The 25,721-nt window shown below is 55.4% G+C and overlaps 2 protein-coding genes across 3 annotated transcripts in view; one reads left to right on the top strand and one right to left on the bottom strand.

The window, feature by feature from the left end:
* The window catches only part of Fam193a (family with sequence similarity 193 member A), an 87,850-nt gene extending 82,253 nt beyond the window's left edge, over nucleotides 1-5,597 (top strand). For both annotated transcript variants that reach the window (XM_004624606.2, XM_004624607.2), the window contains exon 20: nucleotides 4,838-5,597. In XM_004624606.2, coding sequence (XP_004624663.1) covers nucleotides 4,838-4,931 — 94 coding nt within the window. In that variant the 3' untranslated portion in view covers nucleotides 4,932-5,597. The remainder of the gene's footprint in view (nucleotides 1-4,837) is intronic.
* A 7,594-nt stretch (nucleotides 5,598-13,191) lies between these two features.
* Nucleotides 13,192-25,721, bottom strand: part of Tnip2 (TNFAIP3 interacting protein 2) — a 19,975-nt gene continuing 7,445 nt past the window's right edge. The window contains exons 2-7 of the mRNA XM_023724087.1: nucleotides 25,645-25,720; nucleotides 19,029-19,322; nucleotides 17,087-17,176; nucleotides 16,266-16,514; nucleotides 16,058-16,174; nucleotides 13,192-14,559 (exon numbers count right to left, since the gene is read on the bottom strand). Coding sequence (XP_023579855.1) covers nucleotides 14,332-14,559; nucleotides 16,058-16,174; nucleotides 16,266-16,514; nucleotides 17,087-17,176; nucleotides 19,029-19,322; nucleotides 25,645-25,720 — 1,054 coding nt within the window. The 3' untranslated portion in view covers nucleotides 13,192-14,331. The remainder of the gene's footprint in view (nucleotides 14,560-16,057; nucleotides 16,175-16,265; nucleotides 16,515-17,086; nucleotides 17,177-19,028; nucleotides 19,323-25,644; nucleotide 25,721) is intronic.

Raw genomic sequence — 25,721 nt, 5'->3', positions numbered from 1 at the left:
AGTGATTTACTAAAAAGAGAGAACTACAAAGTGAGCTCAAGGTCAGGGTGAAGCTGTCTCAAAAAAAACCAAAAAAACCCAATTATGAGGCCAGATGCTCCACAGCAAGAAGCTTAGGAGCAAACAGAAGCCCGTGCTTGGCAAGGAGTCATGCAGAGATGCTGCTGCCGTTTAATTTGCCATGGCTGGAAGCTGGGAGCATCCCACGCCTGCATCTGGAAGGGCAGGGCCCCGGCACACTCCCCTCGGGGACCCTGCTGCCAGTGCAGCACCTGGAACATCTCTCCAGAATGGTTCCCTCAGCAACAGGCGACACTGAACACATACTGCAAGCTTCACCTACGTGAAATCCCAGAAGCTCAAATCTGTCCATTGCAGTAGGCAGCAGATCAGTGTTGGCAGAGCCAGGACAGGCAGGCAGCAGGGGCTTCGTGGATGTGCCTGCTTCTTGGCCGAGGTGACCAGCCAGGGCTGTAGTCTGTCCACATCTGTGTGCTCTGCGCCGGCTGCGTCTGTTGTGCATAAATCACGCCTCAGTGAAGTAGCTTGTGAGGATGAAATTACTGTCCGTAGGGCCAGGGAGACAGCTAGGGGCACAAGCAAGTGCAAGTCCCAGGTTCAGTCCCTGGTACCACAAGAAGGGACGGGAAGGGAAGAGGGGAGGGGAGAGGAGGGGAGCAGGGGAGGAAGAAAAGAGAAAGAAAAAACTTCACAGATGCATATGTGCACATTTACAAAGAAGGAGCAAAAAGTTACCTCTCAACGGCCATGGTGGTTGCGTCTGGGAGGAGGGGCGATAGCTGAAGACCTTGAGCACTGTCCCCTAGGGCAACCAGGCATTCCTGTATGGTATTCCTACACATTTTGCAGGAAAAAATAAGATGGGTTGGCTGATGTCTTCCTGGAACAGTAAAGAACATGGAAGGCCACTCTCTAGACTTTGTAGAGATTCAGGAAGTCAGCTTGGGTGAGGTGGAGCACACCTGTACTCCCAACACTCTGAAAAGCTGAGGCCAGAGGACCACAAACGAGAGCCTGTCCTGGGTAAGTTAGCGGCCTAGGGAGACCCTGTTTCAAAATACTTTTTATAAAATGGCATATTGAGATGTGTTGGCACATGCCTATAATCCTAGCACTCAGGAGGCTGAGGCAAGAGGATTTCTGTGGGCTCAAGGCTAGCTGAGTTTCATAGTTTAAAGGCAGTCTAGAGTACATAGTGAGACCCTATCTCAAAAAACAACCACCACCAAAAATACAACAAAGTGGGAATGTACGGTCAGTGAAAAGGCCTTGGGTTCAATCCCTAGTACTGCAAAACGTGTGTGCTGAGTGAACGAGTGAATGTGCCTTGGCTTGATACCCAGTACCACTGAAGAACAAAAAAGACTAGCAAGTTGTGGCTGTGAGACTCTGGTAATGGTGTCCCGTGGCACAGCCCAGACACCGCCCCCACACCCTAGCACAGGCCACCACCTCCAGAAACGGCCTGTGCAAATACTGAGCCTTCGCTTGTGTCGGTAGGTTGGCCAGTCACTGTGGAAACACATACTCATTTAGAAGGCAGGCTAAGGGCCGGCCAGATAGTTCAGTGGATTAAAGCCAGAGAGTCGATCCCCCAGCCTGCCGTGCTGGCCCTGCCCCTGGGGTGCTTGGAGCCTGCAGTTGAGACTGCTGTTGTGATGTGCATCTGTAATCCCAGCTCTTGGGAGGCTGTAAACAGGTGGATCACTGCGCGTCGGATCTAGTAGTGAGACCCTGAATGCCCTGGAGACCCTTCCCTAAAAAATAATAATAAATAAAAATTTTAAAAAAGAAGGCAGGGTAGAGTCTCCTGAAGGGATGCGCTGAAGTCCCATCTCTACTGCATACTACACCAAAGGCAGATCCTCTGGGCTGCAAATATGGATGTTTTGTTTTGGCTTTGGCTTTTGGGTTTTTTGAGTCAAGGTCTTACTGTAATGGGTCTCAAACTTGCAGTGAGCCTCCTGCCTCAGCCTTCCAAAGATTAGGTCTACAGGTGTAGAGCACTATGCCCTGCATTGAGCAATTTAGAGACCCTGTCTCAATTTTATTTTATTATTATTATTTTTTTTTTTTATTTTTTATTTTTTTGGTGGTACCGGGGATTAAACTCAGGACCTTGTGCATGCCAGGCAGGCACTTAGGCTGCTAAGCTGTCTCCCTGGCCCCTCAAAAACTTTTTGAAGATGGGGATCTGAAGATACAGCTCATGGTAGAAAGCCCCAGGCTTAATTACCCAGTACTAAGAAAAAGGAAAAACATGCAAAGTCCATCCGTGTTCTGTCTGGTAGTCCACCTACCAAGAGGCTGAGGCAGGAACGTGCTCAAGGCCGGGAATTTGAGCTCAGCTAAGCAACACAGCAAGACCTTGCCAGTCGGTCAAGACTGATACATTACATTACTTGGCATTCAAGGACAGGTCTTAACGCACGTTTGTGGCACACGACAAGGATCAGTTCTAAAAAATGTAAAGGTAGATTACAGGAAAGGATAGGAAAGCCAGTTGGAAGCCAACAGGGTCCCTCTGCGAGATGTGACCAGCAGGCACAGGACAGGCATCTCGGCTGGACCAGGGAATGACCAGAAGCAGCCACAGGCTACTCTGGAGCCTGCTGGAAGGAAGTTGGTACCTGCACACACCTCAGGGACACCCAGGCAGCAGCCAGAGCCACGTGTGCCCCACGGTGTCAATATTCAGCACCCAGCTGAACAGACACCCCTGGGGAGGAGGCCACAGCAACCTTGCACATGGAGGTAGCTGCAGTGCCTGGGCAGGCTGCACCTAGGCTGTGTGCAGAGGTCCTGGGGCAGGTGACGGCAGGGCAGTCCCAGGAGTCTACACCTTGGGACCCATGTCTGCTTTGACCTGCACTGTGTTGATTTCGGGGGGTTTGAGGCAGGATTTTCCTGTATGTGACCCAGGCAGCCTCCAACTCACCATCCTCTCACCTCAGCCTCCTGCGTGCTGGCACTGCACCACCATCGTGGCTCCCTAGCCTCATAGGATGGCTCTGTGCAGGGCTGTGGCTGCAGCTTCCGAGCAGCATATCTGCCCTGGGACACAGGAAGGCAGTGGGGAGCCAGCCGCACACCCAGACACGGTGGGCGGTCCAGAGGTGCCGGCCAGCTCAGAGAGCTGCACAGGCAGACATGGAAGCTCTGAGGAAGTGCATGAGCTTGCAGCTGACTTGGTGCGGCCACCAGGGGCCACGAGGGGAGCGGACTCTGGGACATGACGCCCTGCCCTTGGGCGGAGGCCTCTGGTAGGTGGCAGGGTCAGCACAAGGGTCATGGCAGGGTGGCAGAGCCACAGCCAGGCCGGCAGGGGTTCTGTGTTAGATGAGCGAAAGCGGCCACCGTTTCCAGGTTTCATTCTGATCTCTTCCCCCAGTTAGAGCTGGAATGATGAGAACTTCAGAAAGTATTTCAAACGAAAGAAAGCATGCTTTCCTTGAGTACAAAAATTGGGCATCATTGCCTTGGAAACAGGACGGAGCGCATCTTAGTTTTCAGAGTGGTGCAGCAGGCCGTGTTGGTGAGCCCAGAGCCCGCACCCCACAGGGGAGGGAGGCAGGAGCTGCGGCTCTGCCGTGCTCCACTTCCACACCCTGCTATAGGTTTACACATGTTAACACAGGCTGGACCCTCAGTTCTCCGCCCTCTGTGGGCCCTGGCTGCAGGCTGAACCCAGTGTATCCTGGGAGAATTTCACGCTGAAGGTTCAAGGAATGAAGTATGCGGGGTGCCCTGACACACCTGCAGTTCCCCTTCAAGCTGAGACAGGAGGGTCACAAGTTCCACTTACCAAGACCTTGCCCCAAAGTTTAAAACCAAAGTCATAATGGGCTAGGGTTGTATCACAATAGTAGAGCCTACACTTGCCTACTATGTACAGGCTCTGGGTTCAATTTCCAGCTCAGAAAAAAAAAAAAAAATTGTGCCATGATAGCTGTGCACACTCGGGGCTTCCCTGTCTAGACTTGAGCTTGCTGGGGCCACAAGTGCAGCGTGCAGTTGCGGCAAATCAAAGGGGGCTGCGCACCTGTTGGCCCAGTGGCCCCTGTGGCAGGTGTAGCCCAGGTTGCCTGCCCAGCCTCCTACCTGGGACATAGACTGCTCCTCTTTCCCTGAGCACATCTGTTCCCGTGGCCAGCTGGCGTCACTGCCCAGCTGCAGAACAGCTGCCCCAGTGGGCTGTTGTAGGGACCTGGGATCCTGCAGCCTCTGTGAGATGCCTCTAGCCTGAGAGGCCACACACTCTCATCCCCCTTCCTGCTTCCAGCAGGCTGTGGCCAAGGTGGTGCCTTCACTGCCTGGCCAGGGCACTGAGCCTGCAGAGGTGCCTCATTCGAAGGGGAGGGTCGGGGAGATGGCTCAGTGGAATAAGCACTTCCCTGATAAGCTCAAGGGCCTCAGTTCAATCCCTGGTTCTGCCAAAAAAAAAAAAAAAAAAAAAAAGTACTCAAATAATAAATCCACTAGTTCAACAGGCACATCTCTGTTAACCAACCATACAGCATTTAAATAAATGAAATACGAAGGGGAGGGTCTTGGTGGGGTGGAGCCCACACCCCTCTGGCAGTGAGCACACAGCTCCTCACAGCCAACCTGAAGACAACAAGGGAGAAATCGTGGCAGAAGGCACAGACTGCCCAGGACCTCCTTCCTACACGGGACCTGTCACTTCCTCCAGGTGTCCCCTTGCTGAGCCTCCAGTGTCTAATAAGAACAGAGGATGTCAGTCTGTCCGATCCCTGCCCAGCTGTGCCCATCTGCCCATCTGTTTTGGTGACTGTCCAGCATTTTGTCTTTGCAGGTTCTGCTTGGACTCTGCTCGACAGAATCGGCAAAGGCTGTCTATCAACTGGTCCAACTTCAGTTTGAAGAAAGCCACCTTTGCTGCCCACTGAGCAGGGACCAGTGGAAGAGGGACACACAGGAGGTGGCCATCACCTGAGAGCCAAGTCCTTGCAGGCCCTGAGCTATGGAGCCTGCCCAGGGCTGAGCAGGGTGGACACCGCAGCCTGAGCCCTGCCCAGTCCTAGATGCCGGCCTGCGTTGTTAGCTCGTGTGCGTGTAGTCTGTGAGTGAGACTCCTTTGATTGTAGCTCCGTGCTGTCAGATCGGAACAGTAGTTCTCACCTCTTCCACCACCGTGGCCTCAGAGGTCTGGGGTTTGGCCAGAGACGAATATGTATCACCCACAGGCCCAATGCCTCTGCATCTCGCCTAGTCCTGTCATCTGTCCAGCCGGGTGTGGCTGTCCCTCAGCTCCCACGTGCCCTGTGTGCCACCTGAGGCGGCTGGGCGGGCAGGCCGCCTCTGTTCTTCACGATCTGCTGTTTCCGAGTGTACACGTTGCGCTGTTTGTGTTTGCCCCTGACTCGTAGCCAGCCTGTGTAAGACCCCTTGAGAATGGGAACGTTGATGACACCCACCCAGCACTCACACCATCAAGTCCGTTTAGAGCGTATGACCGTATTAACACGGAGGCCTGCCTGGCTACTTTTTTAACATATTGTTAAGTAATATTAAAATCATGTCTTTCTTTTTGAAAGATGGAATACATTAGTACAGCAGGAGACCCCGTCTAGTTGCTTTATGCTGGGAACGCCGGTGTCGCGGGGGGATGTATCCTCTTGGGAATCCAGGGCTCCTGTCCCTGGAAAGGTTTCCCAGTAGCCCCAGCCACCTACTTCAGGCCCTGGTGGCCTCAGGACCCTGTGTGGGCTGGATGGACTGGAGACACAGGGACAAGGGACCATGTGATGGGTTTGGCCTGAGTGAGGCCAGTGGCCATCGGCACAGAGCAGGGTCCAGCCGGGCAGGGCAGGATCCTGGGGCCTTGCAGTGGTCGTCCTTGGAGTTTGGGCTGGGAAGCAGTGCTGTCCCACATGAGCTCAGGAGCCCCAGCGGGCAGGCATGCGCACAGAGCTGGCACCTGCTCCCCGGCTCCCCATTGCCTGCACCACAGCTTCAGGCCTCAGGCTGAGCAGCTGCCTGGCTGAGGCTACAGCTTCAGCACTGAGGTCTAACAAGTCCTGGTACTCGGAGACCACCGGGGAGCAGCAGGGCCCCAAGCTGAAGGCGTGAGGCCCAGAAATCTGCCTTGTTTGCTTTTTGTTTCCATAGGTGGGAGAATATGCACAGTCCGCTTGTCCCTGTGGCCCTTTGGCCAAGGGAGATGCGGACTGGGCTCCACCTCAGCAGGAGCACTGCAGGTCCCCAAGAGTCTCCCTGGAATGGTCCCAAAGCCAAGCCTGAGGTCAGAGCTCTACATCCGTCCAGTAGAGCCACACCACTGGCAGAGGGCAATCTGGGTCCCGCAGTGATGGCAGCAAGGACTGCTGGGACCAGGAGTATGAGGGGGGAGCTTCGTGGGTGTCCCAGCGCTGAGCATTCGCCAGTGTGCTGGTGACAGCCACCTAGGTCTTCCACACCATCCCTGGCTGCCGCCCACACCCTGCTTTTGGGCCACCTCTTTCGGACTTCCTGGTTTAGGGGAACTTTCCACCTGTCCCTGGAGATGCTCATCCTCCAGGGCACAGCCACATGCCGCTGGCTCTTTCCTCAGTGAGGCACGAAGAGGAAGGGCGAGCTGGACATGGTGGCTCACACCTATCATCCCAGCACTCGGAGGCTGAGGCAGGACTGCAGGCTCAAGCCCAGCTGAGAAGAGAGAAGAGGACTCCTGAGGACAGCTGACCCTGGCTAGAGGTGGGGGCATCCCCATGCCACTGTCCTATGAGAGCCACGGCCTGGGGCTGCTGTTGCTGACAGGGCAGCTGCAGGGAGCCTTGGCTGAAGGTTCCCCTCCACACAGCACTGCCAGCCATCGAAGTCCTCTGCTAGACGAGTAACCTCTGGAGGAAAATCTCTTACTGGACTTCATATATCTCTGTTCATGCCATAAAAAGTCCCAATAGTTTGAGCATAGTAATCCTTGCTACTGTGGAGGCTGAGGCAGGACAGATCTCTTGAGCTTAGGGGTTGAGACTAGCCTGAACAACATAGCAAGACACCATCTCAGAAAGCAAATGAGGGGCCGGGGAGATGGCTCAGTGAATAAGCGCTTCCCTGGCAAGTGCAAGGGCCTGAGTTCAATCCCCGGTTCCACAAAAAAGAAAAAAGCAAATGAGATGAATTTTTTGGTACAAGAAGATTAATGCTTTGCTATATGTAAATTTTATATACAGATACAGAAATACACATTGTGACAGGTCCTCATTAATGTGCCATGTTGCCCAGACTAGGACAGAACTCGCCATCCTCCTGTTTCAGCTTCCTAAAGCACTGGGATTCGAGATGTGCACCTCAACTTGGCAAGGTATTTTTTTAAGAGAAAAGGGAATGTGTACACATTTGAGCCACGTCAGTTTTAGGCGCACAGCTCTCGTGGCACCGAATGCTGGAAGCCACGTTGTGCAGTGTCTGCATGGTAGCCTACACCTGCAACGGGCCGGGGCGGGGCACGGCCTGGCACTGAGCATTCTGCCTGCTCCCCGGCCTATGGGAAGCTTCCAGGGCCTAGAGACATGCTGTGACCGGGGCCCCTGCACCTCAGGCCCTCTCTCCTGCCTGAGCCGCAAACAGCATGCACCAGGTAGTGGCTCAGCAGACAGCAAGACAGCCAGAGGGGAGGGTGAGACTGCGAAGGGTGTCACTCGAGGTGGGAGCTGGCCTGCTGGCCTGTGCATGGTCAGCCCAAGGGACAAGTGAGCCCACACCGCTCACCTGCTTCACGAAGCCCTGTGTACTCCAGAGAAACCCTCCTGCCTAGAAGCTACTAGAAGCCAAGAGGGTGTAAACTGTGACCCAGAGAAGTAGACCTGGAGTGACAGGTGAGGCCAGGCTGCCAGGAAGAGCCCTGGAGATGGCCACTGTGACCTGTGCACCTGTGGGGCACCCGCAGACGGGACACAGACCCAAAAAAGCAGGATCTGAGGCGAAAGGACGCTGGACACGATAAGTGGCAGACCTGAGATTTCACGAGGTAACAGTTTGATGGCATGTATGTTAGTATTTTAAAATGGATGGCGGAGAGAAAAAGTATTAAAAAGTCCAGTGTTGTGAAACTGGAGTCCTATACAAAGGTGAGGACAGAAATTTCAAGAACTGATAGGCAGAATTATTTGGGTTCATTTACTTTGTCTTGTTGCTGTGCTAGGGATCAAACCCAGGGATGCACACTTGCGAGGCAAGTGCTCTGTGTCCCCAGCCCCAAAGCACCAGAATGAAGAAAACCATGCTGAGGCACCTCAAGTCCAGCCTGCTAAAAGGTAATGATTAGAGGGCAAATTTTAAAATAGCCACCAAGCTGGAGATGCGACCTTGCCCGACTGGGCCCACGCACAGAGCACACGGCCTGGGCCCAGCAGGAGGAGCGGCTCCCACCACCCAGCCACTGTCCGAGCCCTCCGCTCCTTACGTGGCTTGCAGCTAGAAGCCTGCTCATGCCCCCACCTCTGCTCCAGAGTCCTGGCCGTGGAACAGAGAGCTCAGAGAGCTCGGCTCCCACCCCAGCAGGGAACCAAACTGCAGCCCCGCAGCTGTCTAGAAGACAGGGAGTCGTCCACGGGCACTGGCTTTGGGGCCCCAGGGCACTGTGACCTCAGGCCCCTTCTCTGGTTAGCACTGAATAGCAGGACAAACAGCTGGTGATCAGTACTTGGACACGTGGATGTGACAGAAGGGAGAGGAGGAGGACTCTGCCAAGGTCACTGTAGTTGGCTGGCTGGGGTCACACCCAAAGCTGTCTTTCCCTGGGGACAGTCAGTGGCTGGATGCTGGGCGAGAGGAGAGATTAAAGGGGCCTCAGGGAGGTAAGGCAGTCCCTAAATAGACAGGTGGAAAACAGGATAATTGAGCGATGGAACATCTGGATTGTCACCTTGATTGGCTCTGGAGCAACACGGGGTGGTAACCCACACTTCTTCACGAGCCTGTGGGGGCGTGAGGGCAGGACCTGGCCTCCTGGCTCTTCTCTGCCATCCACTCCAGCTGCCAAAAAACTAAGCACCTTGGCTGCTCCATCCCCTTCCTCTATGACATTCCTGCCGTGGAACCAACAACCATGTACTGGACCTGTGAGACCATGAGCCAAGGTCCGCCTGTCCTCTAATCCTTGGACTTCAGAATCTGCAGCTCAAGAATAAAAAGCTGATGCAGGGCTGGAGTTAGTGACACAGGTTATTCCACAGCTTTCTCCCAGGGGTGCAGCCTGGGCCCCCACCAGACCCGTGACCTCGCCCTGCCTCAGTCTCACCGATGGACCCGTGCTCATCACAGGTGGGGCACCCTCGGCGCCGTGTCCTCACTGCGGAGCTCGCCCTCCCAGGTGAAGAAAGCATTTTACAGTTGCTCCTCGCTGTGCCCCACCAGCCGCCTCCATGCCAGTGCTCGCTCAGGCTGGGATGAAAGGAGTGATGGGAGTACAGTTGCTGTAGTGTCCTGACAGTGGCCTAGGAGCGGGCTGGCAGCGCGGCCCGCAGGGGAAAGCTGACACCCATGGGGCAGGGTAGGCCAGGAATTCCAGACCACAGGTGGCCAGATAACTGGCGCTGCCGACAGCAGGACAGGAGAGGGAGAGCCTGCGGTAGTGTCTGCAGCTTCAAGTTTCCAACAAAAGTGCAGAATGCAAAAAAGGAAAGTATATTCTAAATACCTGTGAGGAAAAAAATGAAAAGTAGACACTATAAAAAAAAAAAAAAAAAAAAATATCAGATATACCAGAAAAATGCTTTTCAATAGCCAGTTGCAGTGGCTCGTGATTGTAATCCCAGCTACTCAGGAGGCTGAGGCAGGAGGATCCTGAGTTCAAGGCTAGCCTGGGAAATTTAGCAAGACCATGTCTTGAAACAAAACTGTTAAAACCGGATTGGGGATGTAGCTCAGTGGTAGAGCACTTCCCAGCATGCGCAAGGCCCCAGGCTTAATCGCAGGATGGGGGATCCCAGAAGTAGAATCAGCCGTGATTAGAGACTTAAAGATGTGGACAGTGGTACGATGGCAAGCCTCCATCCATACAGACAGATGAGTCTTCAGAGACGCAGCTGGGAACCACAGAATTGGAGACGCACAATCACTGCCATAAAAATCAGCCAGGCACACTGGGGCACACCTCTTCTGCCGAGGCAGGAGGACCACAAGGCTGGCCCATCTGGACAACCGCAGCAATTTAGTAAGACCTTGTTTTGAAATTGAAAGGGCTGGATATATAGCTCAGTGCAAAGGACCTGAGTTTAAAAAAAAAAAAAAAAAAAAAGAATTTGCCACTACTGGATACATTATTGCACACTAAAGAACAGAAAAAATCATTTTTAAAAATTAATATAAAATGAGGGCCGGTGAGACAGCTCAGCGGACTAAGTTCCTGCTTAGGCAAGCACAGGGATCAGGGTCCCTGGTACCACCTGTGGTGCTGGCCCTGCCCCCAGGGTGCACTGTGCTGGCCACCAAGGCCCAGGATCACGGCACGCACCTGTAATCCCAGCGCTGGGAAGGCTGAAAACAGGATCGCGACAAGTCTGAGCTGCATACCGGATACATAAATTTTTTTTTAAAAATCAATATAAACTGGATATGGTGGTATACACCTGTAATCCTAGCTACTGAGGAGGATGGAGCAGGACGACCTCACACCTAGGCAATTTAGTGAGAATCTGTCACAAAAACCAGAATGAATAAATGAAGGACATGAATAGAGCTAAGAAGGTAGCGCAGCGCCAAGAGCCTGGGTTCAACACCCAGTAAGAGGAGGAAAGAGGAGGGGAGGAAAGGAGGGAGCGGGGGAGGAGGGATGGAGCAGCACACAAATTGGCCAAAACGGAAATCTCCAGAGGCAGAAAATCAAGGGTCCCGAGAGCAGGGCGGAGGCTGAGGGAAGCAGCGAGGTTCTGAGCTTCCAGAGGCCGAACGTGAATATGCTGATGACCACGGGACACCGGCAACGGAGCTGTGCACTGAGTGGATACGTGGCCTGGTCGGTGAGCACCACTCTGAAGTATGCAGTGGGTGGCCACATGTGCTTCCTGAGGGGACACTGCGTGGTGACACCGTCCCCTCCCAGCAGCAAGCCCAGAGCCCAACTCATGTCTTCATATTTCTCAGCAGTATTCTGTACTATGTGTAGTTTAACATTTTGATAAACATTTTCTCTAACCCTAGGATGACAGCCTGTGGGTGGGTCATGCGCTCTGCAGGGGCTGCCTTGTCACACTGCCCTCCCAGCTGAGGACAAGCCTGGATGGAGCCCGCGTGGCTGCCGAGCTCTGGTCCAGCCCTCCCTGGCCTCGCTGCTTGCCGTGCCCCCCGCCTGTCTCCACACGGCATTTTCCCTGGTGCTCACTTTATGCTTTTTGTCCTTATCAGTTAGGGAGGCAGCCTAACTTACTGATGTTTTGTGCTACTGGGCGGTAGAGGCAGGGCCTTCTCACTGAGCTACAGCCTACCCTCAGGGTCTTAGCTGTTTTCTCCTAGCTAGAACGTGATGCCTGACACGCACCACCTGAGATGTTTATCTTGGCCCACAGTCTACTGTAGTCTGCTGCTCCAAGGCAGGGCAGCCTGGCATGGCAGAGCTTGTGGAAGGGAGGGAGGAGGCTGCAAGTTTTCCTCTTCCTTTCCCTTTTTATGCCCTCCAGGCTATAAGCCTATTTGTTGGTGCCGCCCACATCCAGGGCAGAGTGAAGAACAGCTCCCCTGTTCAGTGAACCCGTCATCCATGCCCAGACTGCTGAATGAGAGGACTGATCCAGCCTCCTCCCAAAAGCCCCGCTACAATGGAGTGAGGCTTTGGTGCTGGGCCTCACCACGTAGTGCAGGCTGGCCTTGAGCTCATTTATGCAGCCCAGGATGGCCTCAGATTCAGTGATCTTCTTGCACCCGTCTCAAGTGCTGGGATTACAGGTGTGCGCCACCACACCCAGCCATACCATCAGTTTTCTGAGATAGGGTCTCTCTGTTGCCCATGCTGGCCTCAAACTCTTGGGCTTTTTCACCTCAGCCTCCTAAATTGGGACTATAGGCATAAACCACTGCACCTGGCTTACCATCTATCTTCTTTGTGTCTCATTTAAAAAAATTTCTCGGGCCGGGGAGATGGCTCAGTAGAATAAGGGCTTCCCTGGCAAGCGTGAGGGCCTGAGTTCAATCCCTGGTTCCACAAAAAAAAAAAAAGTCACCTAGGGCTGGGGAGATAGCTCAGCAGTCTAAGCGCCAGCCTGGAAGGTACGAGGACCTGGGTTTGATCCCCAGTACTGTGTGCCATGCCGGCCACCAAAACCAGGCATGTCAGCGTCTTGGTGCATGCCTGTAATCTCAGTGCTGGGGAGGTTGAGACAGGAGGATCACTGTGAGTCTGAGCTGCATAGTGAGACCCTTTACCAAAAAAAAAAAAAAAAAAAAAAAAAAGTGTTTTTAAAAATAAAGATTTCACCTAACATGTCATAATCAAAAGATATTCTTTTTTTTTTTTTTTTTTTTAAGACAGGATCTCACTGTAGTTTATGCTGGTCCTGAACTATGTAGCCCAAACTGATCTCAGACTCACACTGGTCTTCCTGCCTCAGTCTCCCCATTGCTAGAATTACAGGTGCATACCACCACGCCCAGCTAGCTTTTTATTGAATATTTCAGTACTGTTTTAATGGCTGCCCTAGAGATTACAATGTGTTTCCTTCATCACAGCCCACCTTAAATCAACACAAAATCTTTCAGCAGTGCAAGGCTATTAAACACATCCCACACACACCGCCCAAGCTCTTGTGGTCACATGTTCACGTTTTAAAGCAATATTCACTTCTCTCTACCACACCCACGCTCTTTATCCTTTCCTGTATTTCTGTCCTTCTGTCTGGGTCACTTTCCTTTAGCCTGAGTAATTTTGTTTTCTTGTTTGCAACACTGGAGGCTCCGCGCAGGGCTCACACGGGCCAACTCTGCCGCTGGGCTGCACTCCCAGCCCTCTTGCCAGCGTCTCACGAAGTTGCCCAGGCTGGCCTTGGACTGCAGCCCTCCTGTCGCAGCATCCCAAGTAGCTGGCTTCCAGGCCTCTGGCACTGCCCTTGACACAGCATGGCCAGTGTCTACAGTACAGACATTTCTTACAGGACAGCCTGCAGGATATCAATGTTCTTAGCTTGTATTTGTCTAAAATACATTTATTCTGCATTCACTTTTAATATCCCTTTATTTCCAGAAATGCATCGTCTCAGACTCCACTCTGGTAAGTACTGAGGCTGGACTGACATGGGCTTGAGGTGCCTGCTCTCTTGCCTTTCTGTGAAGTGCTGGGTTTTGTTCTAAGCATGGAAGTCCCACCGGTCTGTAGTCCCAGCACCTGGGAGGCTGGCAGGAGTGACTCTGAGCCAGCCTAAACTGCACAGTGAGGGGAGAAAGGAAGACCGCAGAGAAAAGGAGGCTGTGCCTGGCTGCCCGGACACAGGTGGCCCTGCAGGGCAGGCTGCTCCGCGTTTGCCCTGGCTATGGCCTTGCCAGCGCTGAGGTGGAAGCCTGGGGTGTTTCCCTGTGCCTGACCCCAGGGGTCAGACTCAGATTCCAACCTGGTTCCCTACAGCATAGCCAGAAATCTCCCAGCTCGTGCCCCAGCTGCTCCACCAGGTGCCTCGCGGTGCGCACACGTCAAGATCTGCCAGGATTTCTCTTCCTGGGGCGCCTCTGTCTCTGCAATGTCCCTATCCTCCACTTCCGGTGCTCAGATGGCCTCAGCTTCCTCTAACACACAGGGTCACTCCTCAGCCCACCCTCAGAGTCACACTGGGCCTGGGTATCCACCTGCCTCTGGGGCTGCTCGTCCCTGCAACCCTCCAGCCCTCTCGGGGTACACCAGGGTGAGGCCAGCCCGGGGTCCCAGCAGTCAGGATGTTTATGGTAAAAATAAGGGGCTGTAAAATGAGCATTTCACCTCTGGATGTGCGACAGGTGGCTGCCGTGCAAGTGCTCAACGTGACACAGCACACAGCTGAGCCCCCTGTGACATGGCACAGTGCCGGTGGGGGCCCAGAGGGAACTTGGCAGAGCAGACCACGGCTCCACGGTTACTCTTTCTGCCGCTGTGGCCTCTAAGTCCTCCCACGTGGGGCAGCGTGTGGCTTCCACCTGGCAGCACAGGGGCCTTCACACACACACACCAGACCGCCACACACTGGACAATGCCGCCAAGGCCTTCCCGCTGCTCCCTCCAGCCCTGTCTGTCTGCAGCTTGGGACAGAGGGAGTGGCGGGCCCACCTGCAGCTCCCATCTCCACAGGGCCCACCCAGGCCCCGCTGGGGCAGCCCAGGCAGCTGCACTCACTGGCAGCACTCGGCCACGTGCCCCAGGAGCTCCTCGCCTTGCTCGTCACTGAAGCAGCGCAGGCAGTAAGGGCACTGGAGGTCGCCCTGTCCTCTCGGGGCCGTGCTGGGATGTGCAACCTCCCTGGAGGCTTCTGGCCCCCAGCCACCAGACACATCAGTCTCTAAGGACGCAGCCGGCTCACTCCCAGCCTGCATCTGGCTGGCGCCCTGCTCTCCGGGATCCTGCAGGAAAACCAGAGGCCAGGTCGGTTCCAGTGGCTAGAATCCCTCAGGAGCCCTGCTCCCTCACCTGCAGTGCCCAGCACCTGGAGGGACCCTGGGAGGAGCAGGGTTCCCTGAGATACACCAGCCTACCCTACACCATGCTAAGGGCCTGAGGCACAGAGCACTCTGGGGTCCTGGGTGGCAGCAGGGAGTTGTCCTGTGCCTAGCAGTGCCTCTGTCCCCACAGGCCTGAGCTTGCTTTCCACGCTGCCTCTGAATGTGGATCTCCCTCAGGTCTGCAGTTCGACATCCATACCTTCAGCACCACCGTCCCCAAGTGTGGGACTCACGGCTGGGCCCGCATGGTGCCACAGGGTCATAGAGGCCACGGCAGCACCACTGGGAACCTTGCCCCAGGAGCTGACCAGGCCTGGGCGCTGCTGTCACTCCCCGGCCCCAGATGTCATGAGGCTCCTGAGCAGGCCACCTGAGACCACCCCTAGTCTGGCGACCAGGCTGTGAGCAGCCTTCAAGTCAGGTACAGCACATGGCCAGAAAACCCCAAGCACAAGCAAATCCCAGGAAAGCGCATGTGTCACCAGGCCCAAGATGCTGTGCTCCTGGCTGAGATGGCTGAAGGCCTGTGCCCAACACCCACACTCCAGGGCTCAGGAAGCACCAGGAATCGCAGGTCCAAGACAGGCAGTGCGTGGCTGGGCCTGCTGTGGCTGTGGCTGCAAGCCTCAGGCACCTCCTTGCTGGCTAGACTTCAACCCCCACCCTGGTCCCCATCCTGAAGCAGCACTAGTGCCGTTGCTGGCTGCCTGCTGAGAACTCAGTCTAAGGTATGGAAGAGAGCCGTTTGCCATGGCTCACTGCAGCCTTGTGCCAGGAGATGGGGGCCAACCGTAGGGCACAGCACGCAGGGGACATGCGGCCCTAGGTCCCCCACTCTCGCTGTCCAGGAGGGCAGCTCCACAGTCAGCACTGCCACCACTGTGCCCAGTCATATCAGGATAGCAAAGCCCTAGGACAGGGCCACAGCTGACACTAAGCAGCTGAAGGTGCTGGCCTCCTGGGACTCTTGCAGCACTAGGGTCAGAACTACAGGCACGGAAGAGGCACGAGGTGCCCTGCTGTGGGCACCATGTCAGTTACAGCCCATGCCAGGGCAGACACTGAGCCCAGAGACTGCACCACTGACCTTGATGGACACCTGGAGCCTGTGGCACGCCACATGACAAGGTAACCAGGTCCTTGCCTCCCAGCGAGGACAGACATGGGCAAAGCTGCTCTTGACACTTGACGGTGAGGACAGGCCTTGATGGCCACCTCTGCTGCACAGGCTGCCACACCATGGAACATGAAGGCGCATCCCTGCCGGTGCCCCAGGTCCCACAGAGGGGTCCCTGTCATTGCCTCAACGCCAGCAGGTCAGGCCTCAGCAGCCAGAAGCTGATGTTCGTGATGAGAATGTCAGCTTGCCTGGCCCAGTGGAAAGATACCCCACACCCACCTGGCCCTGGGCCGCCTGTAGGAGTGTGGCCACCCTCTCCTCCAGCTGCTGAATTCTGCCTTGGGCCCGCTCCCGATCTGCCCTTTCTGATGTGAAGTCGTCCTTGTAAGCGAGGATCTGAGAAGACACATGCACTCATTTCTGTCCCCATGGCCACTGCCACCCAGTGCCACCAAGCCCTGGGCCTCTCCTGTCCTGAGGGCCACACCTGCTGCTCCAACACCTGCACTCGCTCCAGGGCAGCGTCCCGGGCTGTCCTCGTGGCTGCCAGCTCCCGCTCCACCTCCCCGCAGTCGCGCATCCTGGCCTCCAGCTGCTGGTTGAGGCGGGAGATCTCCTTCCTCATCAGCTCTGGCTCCTGGGGCTCCCGCAGCCCCCGCAGCCGTGCCTGGAGCCCCCGCACGTACTCATCCCGGCTGGCGTCATAGCGTTGCCACTTGGCGTTGAGGTCTTGCACCTGTGGAGGCAGCCCCGGCGCTCAGCGGCGCCGCACGCGGGCCATGGAGACTCGCGGCACCCTGGAGATGTCCACAGCAGGGCTGTGCACAGAAATGCGCTTAACTCTGCTTCTGCCTTGAAAGTACTTCCTGCTCAACAGGGTGGTGTGCACCGTGATACCAACTGCCTGGGAGGCCCAGCCTGGAGAACTTAATCAGATTTTGTCTCAAAAAACAAAAAGGGCCAGGGATCTAGGGGTGTGCTCAGTGGTGGAACACTTGCCTAGCATTCACAAGGCCCTGGGGTTAGTCCACAGTCGTGTCAAAAAAGAAAATAGATGCGGTGGCACACACCTGTAATCTCATCACCCTGGGAGGCTGAGGCAGGAGGACCCCAAGTTCCACTGCAGCCTGAGCACCTTAACAAGACCTCGTCTCAAAATAAAGAATGTTTTTAAAAGGCTGGGAGGTAGCTTGGTGCAAAGGCCATGCTCCGAGAAAGGCCAGGCTCAGGCACTGAGGAGCAACCTCCCTCCCGCCCCACCCCCTGCCAGGCCAGGTGCGCCTCCAGGAAATGTGAGGGGACACTCACGTGGGCCACTTTCTGCTTCAGCTGTCGGTTTTCTTCCTGTAACTTCTCAATGACAGCCTGAACAGTGGTGTCCCCGGCTGTCCACTCTGGCTACATGGGAAGAAGGAACACAGAGGAGAAGCCACGTCACTGTACATGGTGCATACAAAAAGGGGGACACTGGGGTAGACACCGAAGCAGAGCATCCGTGTGCCCACAACCAGCAGGGACCACTCAGGTGGCAGGAGCAGAGCCCCACAGGACCTGCTGGCTCCGCTGCTCCCCCCGTCACTGGCGCCTTCCCACACAGGGCACTGTCACATGTGAGCACTCATAGGGGCTCGCCGTCTCTGGGATCAGCGCTGCGGCTGGACCAAAGCTTGTATCACCCGAGCTCCGCCATCGTGGGAGTGGGCACAGGAAGCCTGATCCCGCACCTGCCCGAGACCCCCGCACATTCCAGCGATGGTGGCGTCAGGTGGGCAGTGACCCGGCTGAGCCTCCTGCAGGGCCAAGGTTCCGTGAGGAAGCCATAGCGCATGCCAGCCCCTAACAGGACATCGCCTGTACCCTAGGAGTTCCAAGCACTGAGCAGCACAGGGGACCGTGTCTGTGATGTTACTTTTTTATTTTTGGTTCCAAGGATCAAACTCAGGACCTTGCACTTACTAGGCAGGCGCTTATGTGGTCATTTCTCTGGCCGTTATTTATCTTTTGTATTTTAGGGAAGGGTCTACAGGGTGTTCAGGGTCTCACTGCTAGAGCGAACTCACAGTGATCCGCCTGTTCACAGCCTCCCAAGAGCTGGAATTTGGCCCTATTATTTTTATTTATTGTTTGTTTATTTGTTGAGACGGGTCTTGATATGAAGCCCAGGCTGGCCTCAAATTCACAGTAATCCTCCTGCTTCAGCTTCCTGAGTGCTGGGATTACAGACATGCACCACCACAGCTGGCTTTTTTTTTTCTTTTTCTCCGTGACATTATTTTTGAGAATTCCCCTTGAATGACAGGAAGTGCGTGTCTTAACCCAGCCTTCCCCGGGAAGCCCCGAGTGACTCAGCCAAGCCCTGGTGAGACAGATGAGGCGGTCACTGCCTTCCCGTTCTGGGGCCCTGTGCCTGCCTTCGGCTGGCGATTCTAGACAGCGACTGCCAGATCCAAGGCATGTGTCACGGTGGCTCAGAACTAGGTGCCACCTGTCCATAGATGGCCCTGACTCGAGTTTCTGAAGTCCTGCTGTGTCTCAGAGAGGTGCCTGGAAGAGACCTGAGCCTGGGGCCCAGAAAGGTGTCCACACCCTGCTCCCATGTGTGGGAGGAAGGCACCACGAGCAGCCCAGGCCCCGCCATGCCCTGCTCCTCCTGCCAGGACCCCACCCTAGGTGCCCCTCCCCATGTCCACCCTCATGAGAACCAGCTGCCTTCTGTTGCGTCTAGGCTGGGCTGGCCCTCACCCCAACCTGGCCTGTCCCTTCTTTGGTGCCCTCAGCCATAGCCCTAGGAGCCTCTGTCCACTGGCCCAGCTCTCACCATGCTGACGGGCAGTGCTGGTGAGGAGCCTGTGCCCCTGAGGATGGTCTGGTGGCCCCTGAGGACACACACATGCCCAAAAACCAGCTGCAGAGGTGGCAGCTGTGCCCACAGAGGAATAGGACTACTCAGACACACAAGGGCCCAAGGGAGCTGGCTCCTGGGCCTCCTGGGGAGGGGCCCGGGCTCTGCACACCTCACCATGCCCAGTGTCATGGCCATTTGCCTCAGTGTCCCCATCTGCACACACACATGGCACTTCCTCAGGCAGCCCCTCCATCTCAGCCCTTCCCAGGCAGAGGCATCCAAAGTGCTGTCCCCACCACTCAGGCTGTGCTGGGCAGGGTGGGGCTGGGAGGTGGCTGCCCGCTCCCAGGAGCACGCTCTCCATACCGGCTTTCACCTTGCCAGGCGACACTGTGGCCAACACACCTCCTCTGGGCCTCTGTCCCTCCCTGGCCCCTGCATGCACTGCCGCTCCTCTAGACGCTTGGCCAGGTGCTGGCACATGTGGGCCGTGGCGGCCAGTGTCCTGCGCAGCTGCTGGGTCTCGCCGGCCAGCGAGCGACACAGCACGCTGCTGGCAGCCCAGGCCCGCTCCTTCTCAGCCACGCTCCTCCGCAGCAGGGCCACCTCCTTGTCCCGCTCGTGCCAGGGCCGGCTCTCAGCCCGCTGCTGCAGCTCCCGCTCTCTGTCCTCCAGGTGCTGGGTGAGTCTCTCCACTTCCTATGGGTGTAACAGAGGCAGCAGGTCAACAGCAACTGACCACAAGGCCTGAGAAAGGCTGGCAGAGGGACGCATCGCTACATCACGTCCCTCAGCCAGGAGATCAGGGCTCCATGCGAACCCCAGGGTTCCCCAAGTCACAGGGCTCTGGGATACGATGTCCACTACAGTTCTGTTCTCAGGAGCAAGTTTACAGTTTTAGACTTCACAACTAAGTACTACAAGTAGCAACCTTGAACGTGTTTTGGATAGGAAAGGAGACCCCACAGCAGCGGGAGCCCCAGAAATTGTGCCTGGGACCAGGATTTCTCTTAGCACAGGGTCTCATTTACTGCTGCACACTGTGATTCTGGGAACACTAAGCTTCAGTTCCTGTCTACAAATGGGGTGACAGCCCCTACCTTGCAGGGGTTCTGCGATGCTCACGTAAGATAGTAAGAGTAAAGGTGGTGGTGGTTCACGTAGTGCCTGGTATTTAAAAAGTATCAACAAATGATACCTATGATTTTTTCAAAAGAGGGAGTCATATTGAAGAGGTCCCGGCTAGGATGCGCCTTAATCATATTATAGGCAGCCACACTAGGAGGAAATACTTGAGGCTGTCAGGCAGGGCTGGGCCTTAGGGAGTCATGCTGAGGATGGGAGTGCCCGAAAGACCAGGCCTGCGCGCTCCCCCAAGCCCTGCGGGTGGCCGGATCCCACTCCTGAAAGACCCAGGTTCTTCCCCTTCAGCCTCGCTGCCTGCCCTGCTTCCCCACTGGGCCAGTGTTACCTGGTGGCTAAACGTCAATCTTATTGGAAGGTCACGGGTTCATTTGTTTTGTACCTGGGATTGAACTCCTGACCTTGCACTTGCCAGGCAGACGCTTATACTGCCGAGCTGTCTCCCCAGCCCTGGATTAGTTTTGTCCCAGGTTGTACCCAGCTTGAGATTTTGCTCTGTGAAACTTCCTCTGTGGTGTGGGGTCTTTGGAAACTCACTTTTGGGTCCCCTCCTGTCTTGGGAGCCGTGTCCCTCTCGATAAATACTGTTTTCCTACTCTTCTTTTTTTCCTTTTTTCTCTTTTTTGGCGGAACCGGGGATTGAACTCAGGCCCGTGCGCTTGCCAGGGAAGCGCTTACTCTACTGAGCCGTCTCCCGGCCCCAAGAATTCATTTTTTTGCTTCTGGGGAAAATGCATTTCATGTGTCTGACGCCCAGCTGGGTGGGAGCTGCACTGTTTCTCCTGTACTGATCACAAAGTCCTCCTTGGAAGAGAGGGACCAAGGCAGCCACGACGTGGAGACAGACCTGAGCGATGTGGCTCCACACAAGGGCCCAGGGCCTGTGGCCGTGGCAGCAGCCTCCCTAGCGCTTTGCAGCAGGGCGTCCCACCTCTACAGCTGTGCAAATGCTAAACGTCTGTTGCCTTAAGCCACGATAAGCCACTAAGTTTGTGGTACTTTTTTATGGTACTTCTAGGAGACTAATATGTGCAACACTAAGGACTTTTTAAAAAAGTCTTAAAACTGGTCCTTTCCACGTGACAGAAACCTCACTGAAGAACTCAGGTAGGGCCCAGAATGAGGCCAGCGGTGGACCTCGCTCCGTGGCCCCATGTGTCACGTGGGACGTATTGGGCCTTTTCTTTCGTGGATGACCGTTGTGATGGCACCAGTTCCAAAGGCCCAGGATTATGGGTGAGCTCTGTGTGGATCCAGAGATGGCAGAGGAGAGTACATGGGGACAAGCAGTGTCCTGGGCAGGCAGAGCAGGGCCAGGGTGTGAGGCCGGGTCTGGAGGGAGGCGCCGGCTCGAGGGCCCACACCCAGGGCCCCCTCTGGACAGCTGTGTGAGGGGCACAGAGCACGGGCACACGTGGGTGTGCCAGCCACTGTCGGTTATTTAGGGAAAACTTACCATCTGCTGTGCCTGGTAAATTTAAAACTGGACATGGTGGGGCAGGCCTATCGTCCCCGCAGTGGGGAAGCTGAGACCGGAGGACCATTGTGCGCTCGAGACCAGCCTCGGCTACAAAGTGAGTTCCAGGCCAGCCTGAACTGTATCGTGAGACCCTGTCTCAAAATAGATAAATAGTAAAAAAAAGTCTTAAAATGATCATTTTGGTTTGTCACGTTTTTGTTTTGGGACGGGGTCTCTCTGTTGCACATACTGATCTCAGTGACCCTTCTACCACACCTCCTGAGTGCTGGGACTTCCAGCACTTGTCACCAGGCTTGGCCACAATGACAATTCTGTTTTCAAAGAACCCTCTGAAATAACCATTAGCTGAGAGAGCCAAAGTAGAACTTGGGGTGCTCAGGAGCATAGCCAGACACCAGACCCCATGGTCTCCCCACGCTCCACCCCAACCCATGGGCTTCCTCTCCACACGCAGCACCTGCCTCCCATCAGCTGTCCCCTCCAGGCGCCCACTGAGTGTCAGGTCGGGGGTGAGGGCTTCTTCCTGGCCGTGCTTCCTGCTCCCTCTGCATGACCCGGATGTCCTCAGCCTGAGGGAAGACTGACCTTTGTGTGCAGGAGGCCACCAAGCCCTGGGGAGCCCTGCAGGATGGCTGAGAGAGGCTCCCATGGCCACCACCTGAGCCACCTGCACCTTCCACATCCCTGAGCCTCAGCAGCCTCTTGGGGACTCTTCAGTCCCTACTGGGGTCTCTACTCCTAATGAGTTGCTGACACAGCCATCGAAGACAGTGACCCACCACCAGCTCACCCTTCTTTTTTGGTACTGGTGATTGAACACAGTACTCCCTTACTGAGCTACGTTCTTAGCCCTTTCCTGTTTTTCCTGTTTCCCAGCATGGCCTGGAACTCGTGGTCCTCCTGCCTCAGTCTCCCGAGGAGCCCCTACACCGAGTGGGCCTGAGGCCAGCCCCAGGGTAAGTGGCAGGGGAGCAGTAGCTGCACAGCAGATGGTAAGTTTTCCCTAAATAACCGACAGTGTGCCCGTGCTCTGTGCCCCTCACACAGCTGTCCAGAGGGGGCCCTGGGTGTGGGCCCTCGAGCCGGCGCCTCCCTCCAGACCCGGCCTCACACCCTGGCCCTGCTCTGCCTGCCCAGGACACTGCTTGTCCCCATGTACTCTCTTCTGCCATCTCTGGATCCACACAGAGCTCACCCATAATCCTGGGCCTTTGGAACTGGTGCCATCACAACGGTCATCCACGAAAGAAAAGGCCCAATACGTCCCACGTGACACATGGGGCCACGGAGCGAGGTCCACCGCTGGCCTCATTCTGGGCCCTACCTGAGTTCTTCAGTGAAGTTTCTGTCACGTGGAAAGGACCAGAACGGGGTCCCTGCAAACCAGCCCGAGGGAGAGAGGACACTACAAGGTCTGCAGGGCCGCGCTCTCGGCCGCGCTGCCGCAGTGCGGCCCCTCCGGTGCACAGGCGGAGCTCCGCTGGTGCCAGTCCGACCCAACGCGGAGCCAAGGACGTGGCAGCAGCCCCACCTCCCCTGCGCTCATTTCTTCTGGATCAGAGGCCCACGAAGCTATTGTGCGGACAGTGCTGCTTGCTGCTCCGCATTCTGGACAGGTTCAGCGCCCGGAAGCCTCCCTCTCTTCCTTGTCATTCGCTGGTGAGATGTTTTTTTTCATTTGCAGTTTTCCAGGCCTTGGAAATAACCTTAGTTTGTGTACAATTCTCTGATTTTAATCAGTTGTCCATAAGCACAGTATTTATTACTGTATATGGAAATATAATATTTATATGAGCTATTTTAATGAATTATGGTAATTATTTTTGATAGGTTCCAGCCTGATACAAGCTGCTAAATTATCATGGCGCTGATCCGACAGGGCTGAACCCTAGAACAACAGCGTATCTTCCCAAGGATCACTCCCTCCTCCTCCTTCCCCACCCCTGTCCTCGATGTAACTGCCTTTTTTTTTTTTGGCAGAACCGGGGATTGAACTCAGGCCCCCGCGCTTGCCAGGGAAGCGCTTATTCCACGGAGCCGTCTCCCTGGCCTTTCCGCACACAAGGGAGCCCGGTCAGTTCCCAGGATCCTGAGTCTGCCCCTCGAGCCCCGTCACCCCCAAGTCCGTAGTCTGGCCTCTGGGCCTCCTGTCAGGACCCCTGTCAGGACCCCACCTCCCTGCCACCCGTGCCCTGCGGGCCTCCTGTCAGGGACCCCACCTCCCTGCCACCCGTGCCCTCCGCGTCCTGTCAGGACCCCACCTCCCTGCCACCCGTGCCCTCCGCATCCTGTCCGTGGCCATCAAGGCCTTTTCCATCCTTTAATGTCTCCTTCTCTGTTGTGCCGCCAAAAACCCTAACAGTTTTCACACTTATTATTTACTATTATATTATTATTGCACTAAAGTTAAAGTCACCTTCAGTTTCTGGTGCTATTTAAAATGAATGATTTGAGATGTAACAATGTTCTGTTCACCAGCAACGCCGTGAGACAATCAGCAGTCAGGGCACTTGGCACATCCCTGGAGCCCCAGCACACTGGCAGGCTGCAGGAGGACTCCACGTTCAAACCCAGCCTGGGCAACTTAGTAACTTAGCAAAAGCCTGTCCAAAAAAAAAAATAAAAATCTAGAGCTAGAGATACAGCTCTGTGAGAAGGACCTATATTAATACTCAGTACTGGAGGAAAAAGAAGATCACAAGAAGAAGGAATATTTAAAGGCAGTATAAAAAGCATTGCATTTGTTGGGGCTGGTGAGATGGCTCAGTGGTCTAAAGCGCCTACTTGGAACAAGCTTGGCAAAGCACAGGGACCGCGGTTCAATCCCCAGCACCACATGCCAGCCAGCCCCGCTCCCTGGTGGGCTGAGCTGGCCACACACACACACACACACACACACACACTAAATGTTAAAAAAAAATTTAAAAAGCATTGCATTTGCATTAACAACCACTGTTGGCTTACATAGGTGTGTAGCGATAAACGCACTAGTTTTCTGTCTGAACCTGCATTTACCTTTGCAAACCACATAATCTGAGGAGCTGCATCACAGAACAAAGTACTAAAATGAAAATGAATAGATTTCTCAGAATTCCCTTGCTCAACAGGGTAATTTGTGATACCTATATTTAACGCTTGGCCAGTGGGTTTTGGCAGACTGAAGAGCATACAATAATTACACATTTAAAATTAGTACAGTAGGGCCAGCCAAATAGTTCAGCAGATTAAAGCGCCTGCAAGCAGGCACAGGGGCCTGGGGTTCAATCCCTGGGCCTGCAGTGCTGCCCCCCCATACTGAGATGGCAACTGAGACTGGGTGTGGTGGGCGTGCCTGTAATCCCAGGGTTTGGGAGGCTGTACACAGGCGGATCACTATGAGTCCGATCTAGTAGTGAGACCCTGAGCCCCCTGTAGACCCTTCCCTAAAAATACAAAAATAAAATAATAAAATTAGTACAGTAATATTAACGAAATTTTCTAAATAAAACTGCAAAATTATATCACTTTTTTCTCTCAGAACAAAACCTTCACACAGAGGGAAGGAAGGTGGCGCTGCCCCCCCGACCCGGCTGCCTGGCCCGCTGGGTGCGCGGGCCTCGGCCGGCCTGACGCGGGCTGCAGGCGCCAAGGGCGCTGTGCTGCCTCAAGCCCTGCACCCTCCCTACCTTCCGGACAGCGACGACGCTAACGTCCAGGGCACAAACCAGGTAGCTTTCGAATGCTCCTTCTGCCTGCTAAGTCCCAAGCCATTTTTCAGGAAGAGCGAGCTGGCGTGGGGGGGTCCCTGTCTGTGGATCCGACCTCGCGTTCCCGCAGAGAGGAAACCTGACATCACACAAAGCCACGGCGGGGCGAGCACCAGGTCGGGCTGCCCAGAGTCGCAGCGCTGCCAGGGAAAAAACAGGAAGAGGCATTCCGGACTCTTGGGCGGCCACCTCATCATCGAGGGCTCAGGGGGATTTTGATTCTTGATTATCTTAATTTTTCGGATATGTAAAATCACTTTCACAACCAGAAAGCGAAAAGGGCAGGTTCCTTTTCTTTCTAGGTCCGGCTGCGGGCCCAATCCTGGAAACGCACACTACGCACACTATCTTCTGCGGGCTCCTCCCCTCCAGGCTGCTGTTTCTTCCTGGAAAAATCAGGAGCTCGGCGGGGGACAACCGGGCAGCGGCGGCCACACGCACCCCCAGGCCAGGAGGAGTGGCGGACGGCGCCCCGCGGGCTGTCCTGCGTGGTCCCGTGCATCCCACAAAAAGACACGCCGGAGACCCACCCGAAGGAGGACCACAAGGCCCGCACCTGTCCTCTAGCTCTTCCCTCACGTGGAGGGGCCCTGGGGACGCGCGGACCCCGCCCGAGCTGCGCACGCCCGCCGAGCCCGCCCAGCCCGCGCACCTGGCGCAGCCGCGCCTCCTGGACGCCGCCCTCGCGCCGCCGCAGCTGCTCCCCGAGGCGCGCCACCTGCTCCAGGA

The sequence above is a fragment of the Octodon degus genome, unplaced genomic scaffold, assembly GCF_000260255.1.
Source record: "Octodon degus isolate 3935 unplaced genomic scaffold, OctDeg1.0 scaffold00006, whole genome shotgun sequence".
Lineage (NCBI taxonomy): Eukaryota > Metazoa > Chordata > Mammalia > Rodentia > Octodontidae > Octodon > Octodon degus.
The sequence above is the reverse complement of the archived record's forward strand: the minus strand, read 5'-3'. Positions and strand labels throughout refer to the sequence as shown.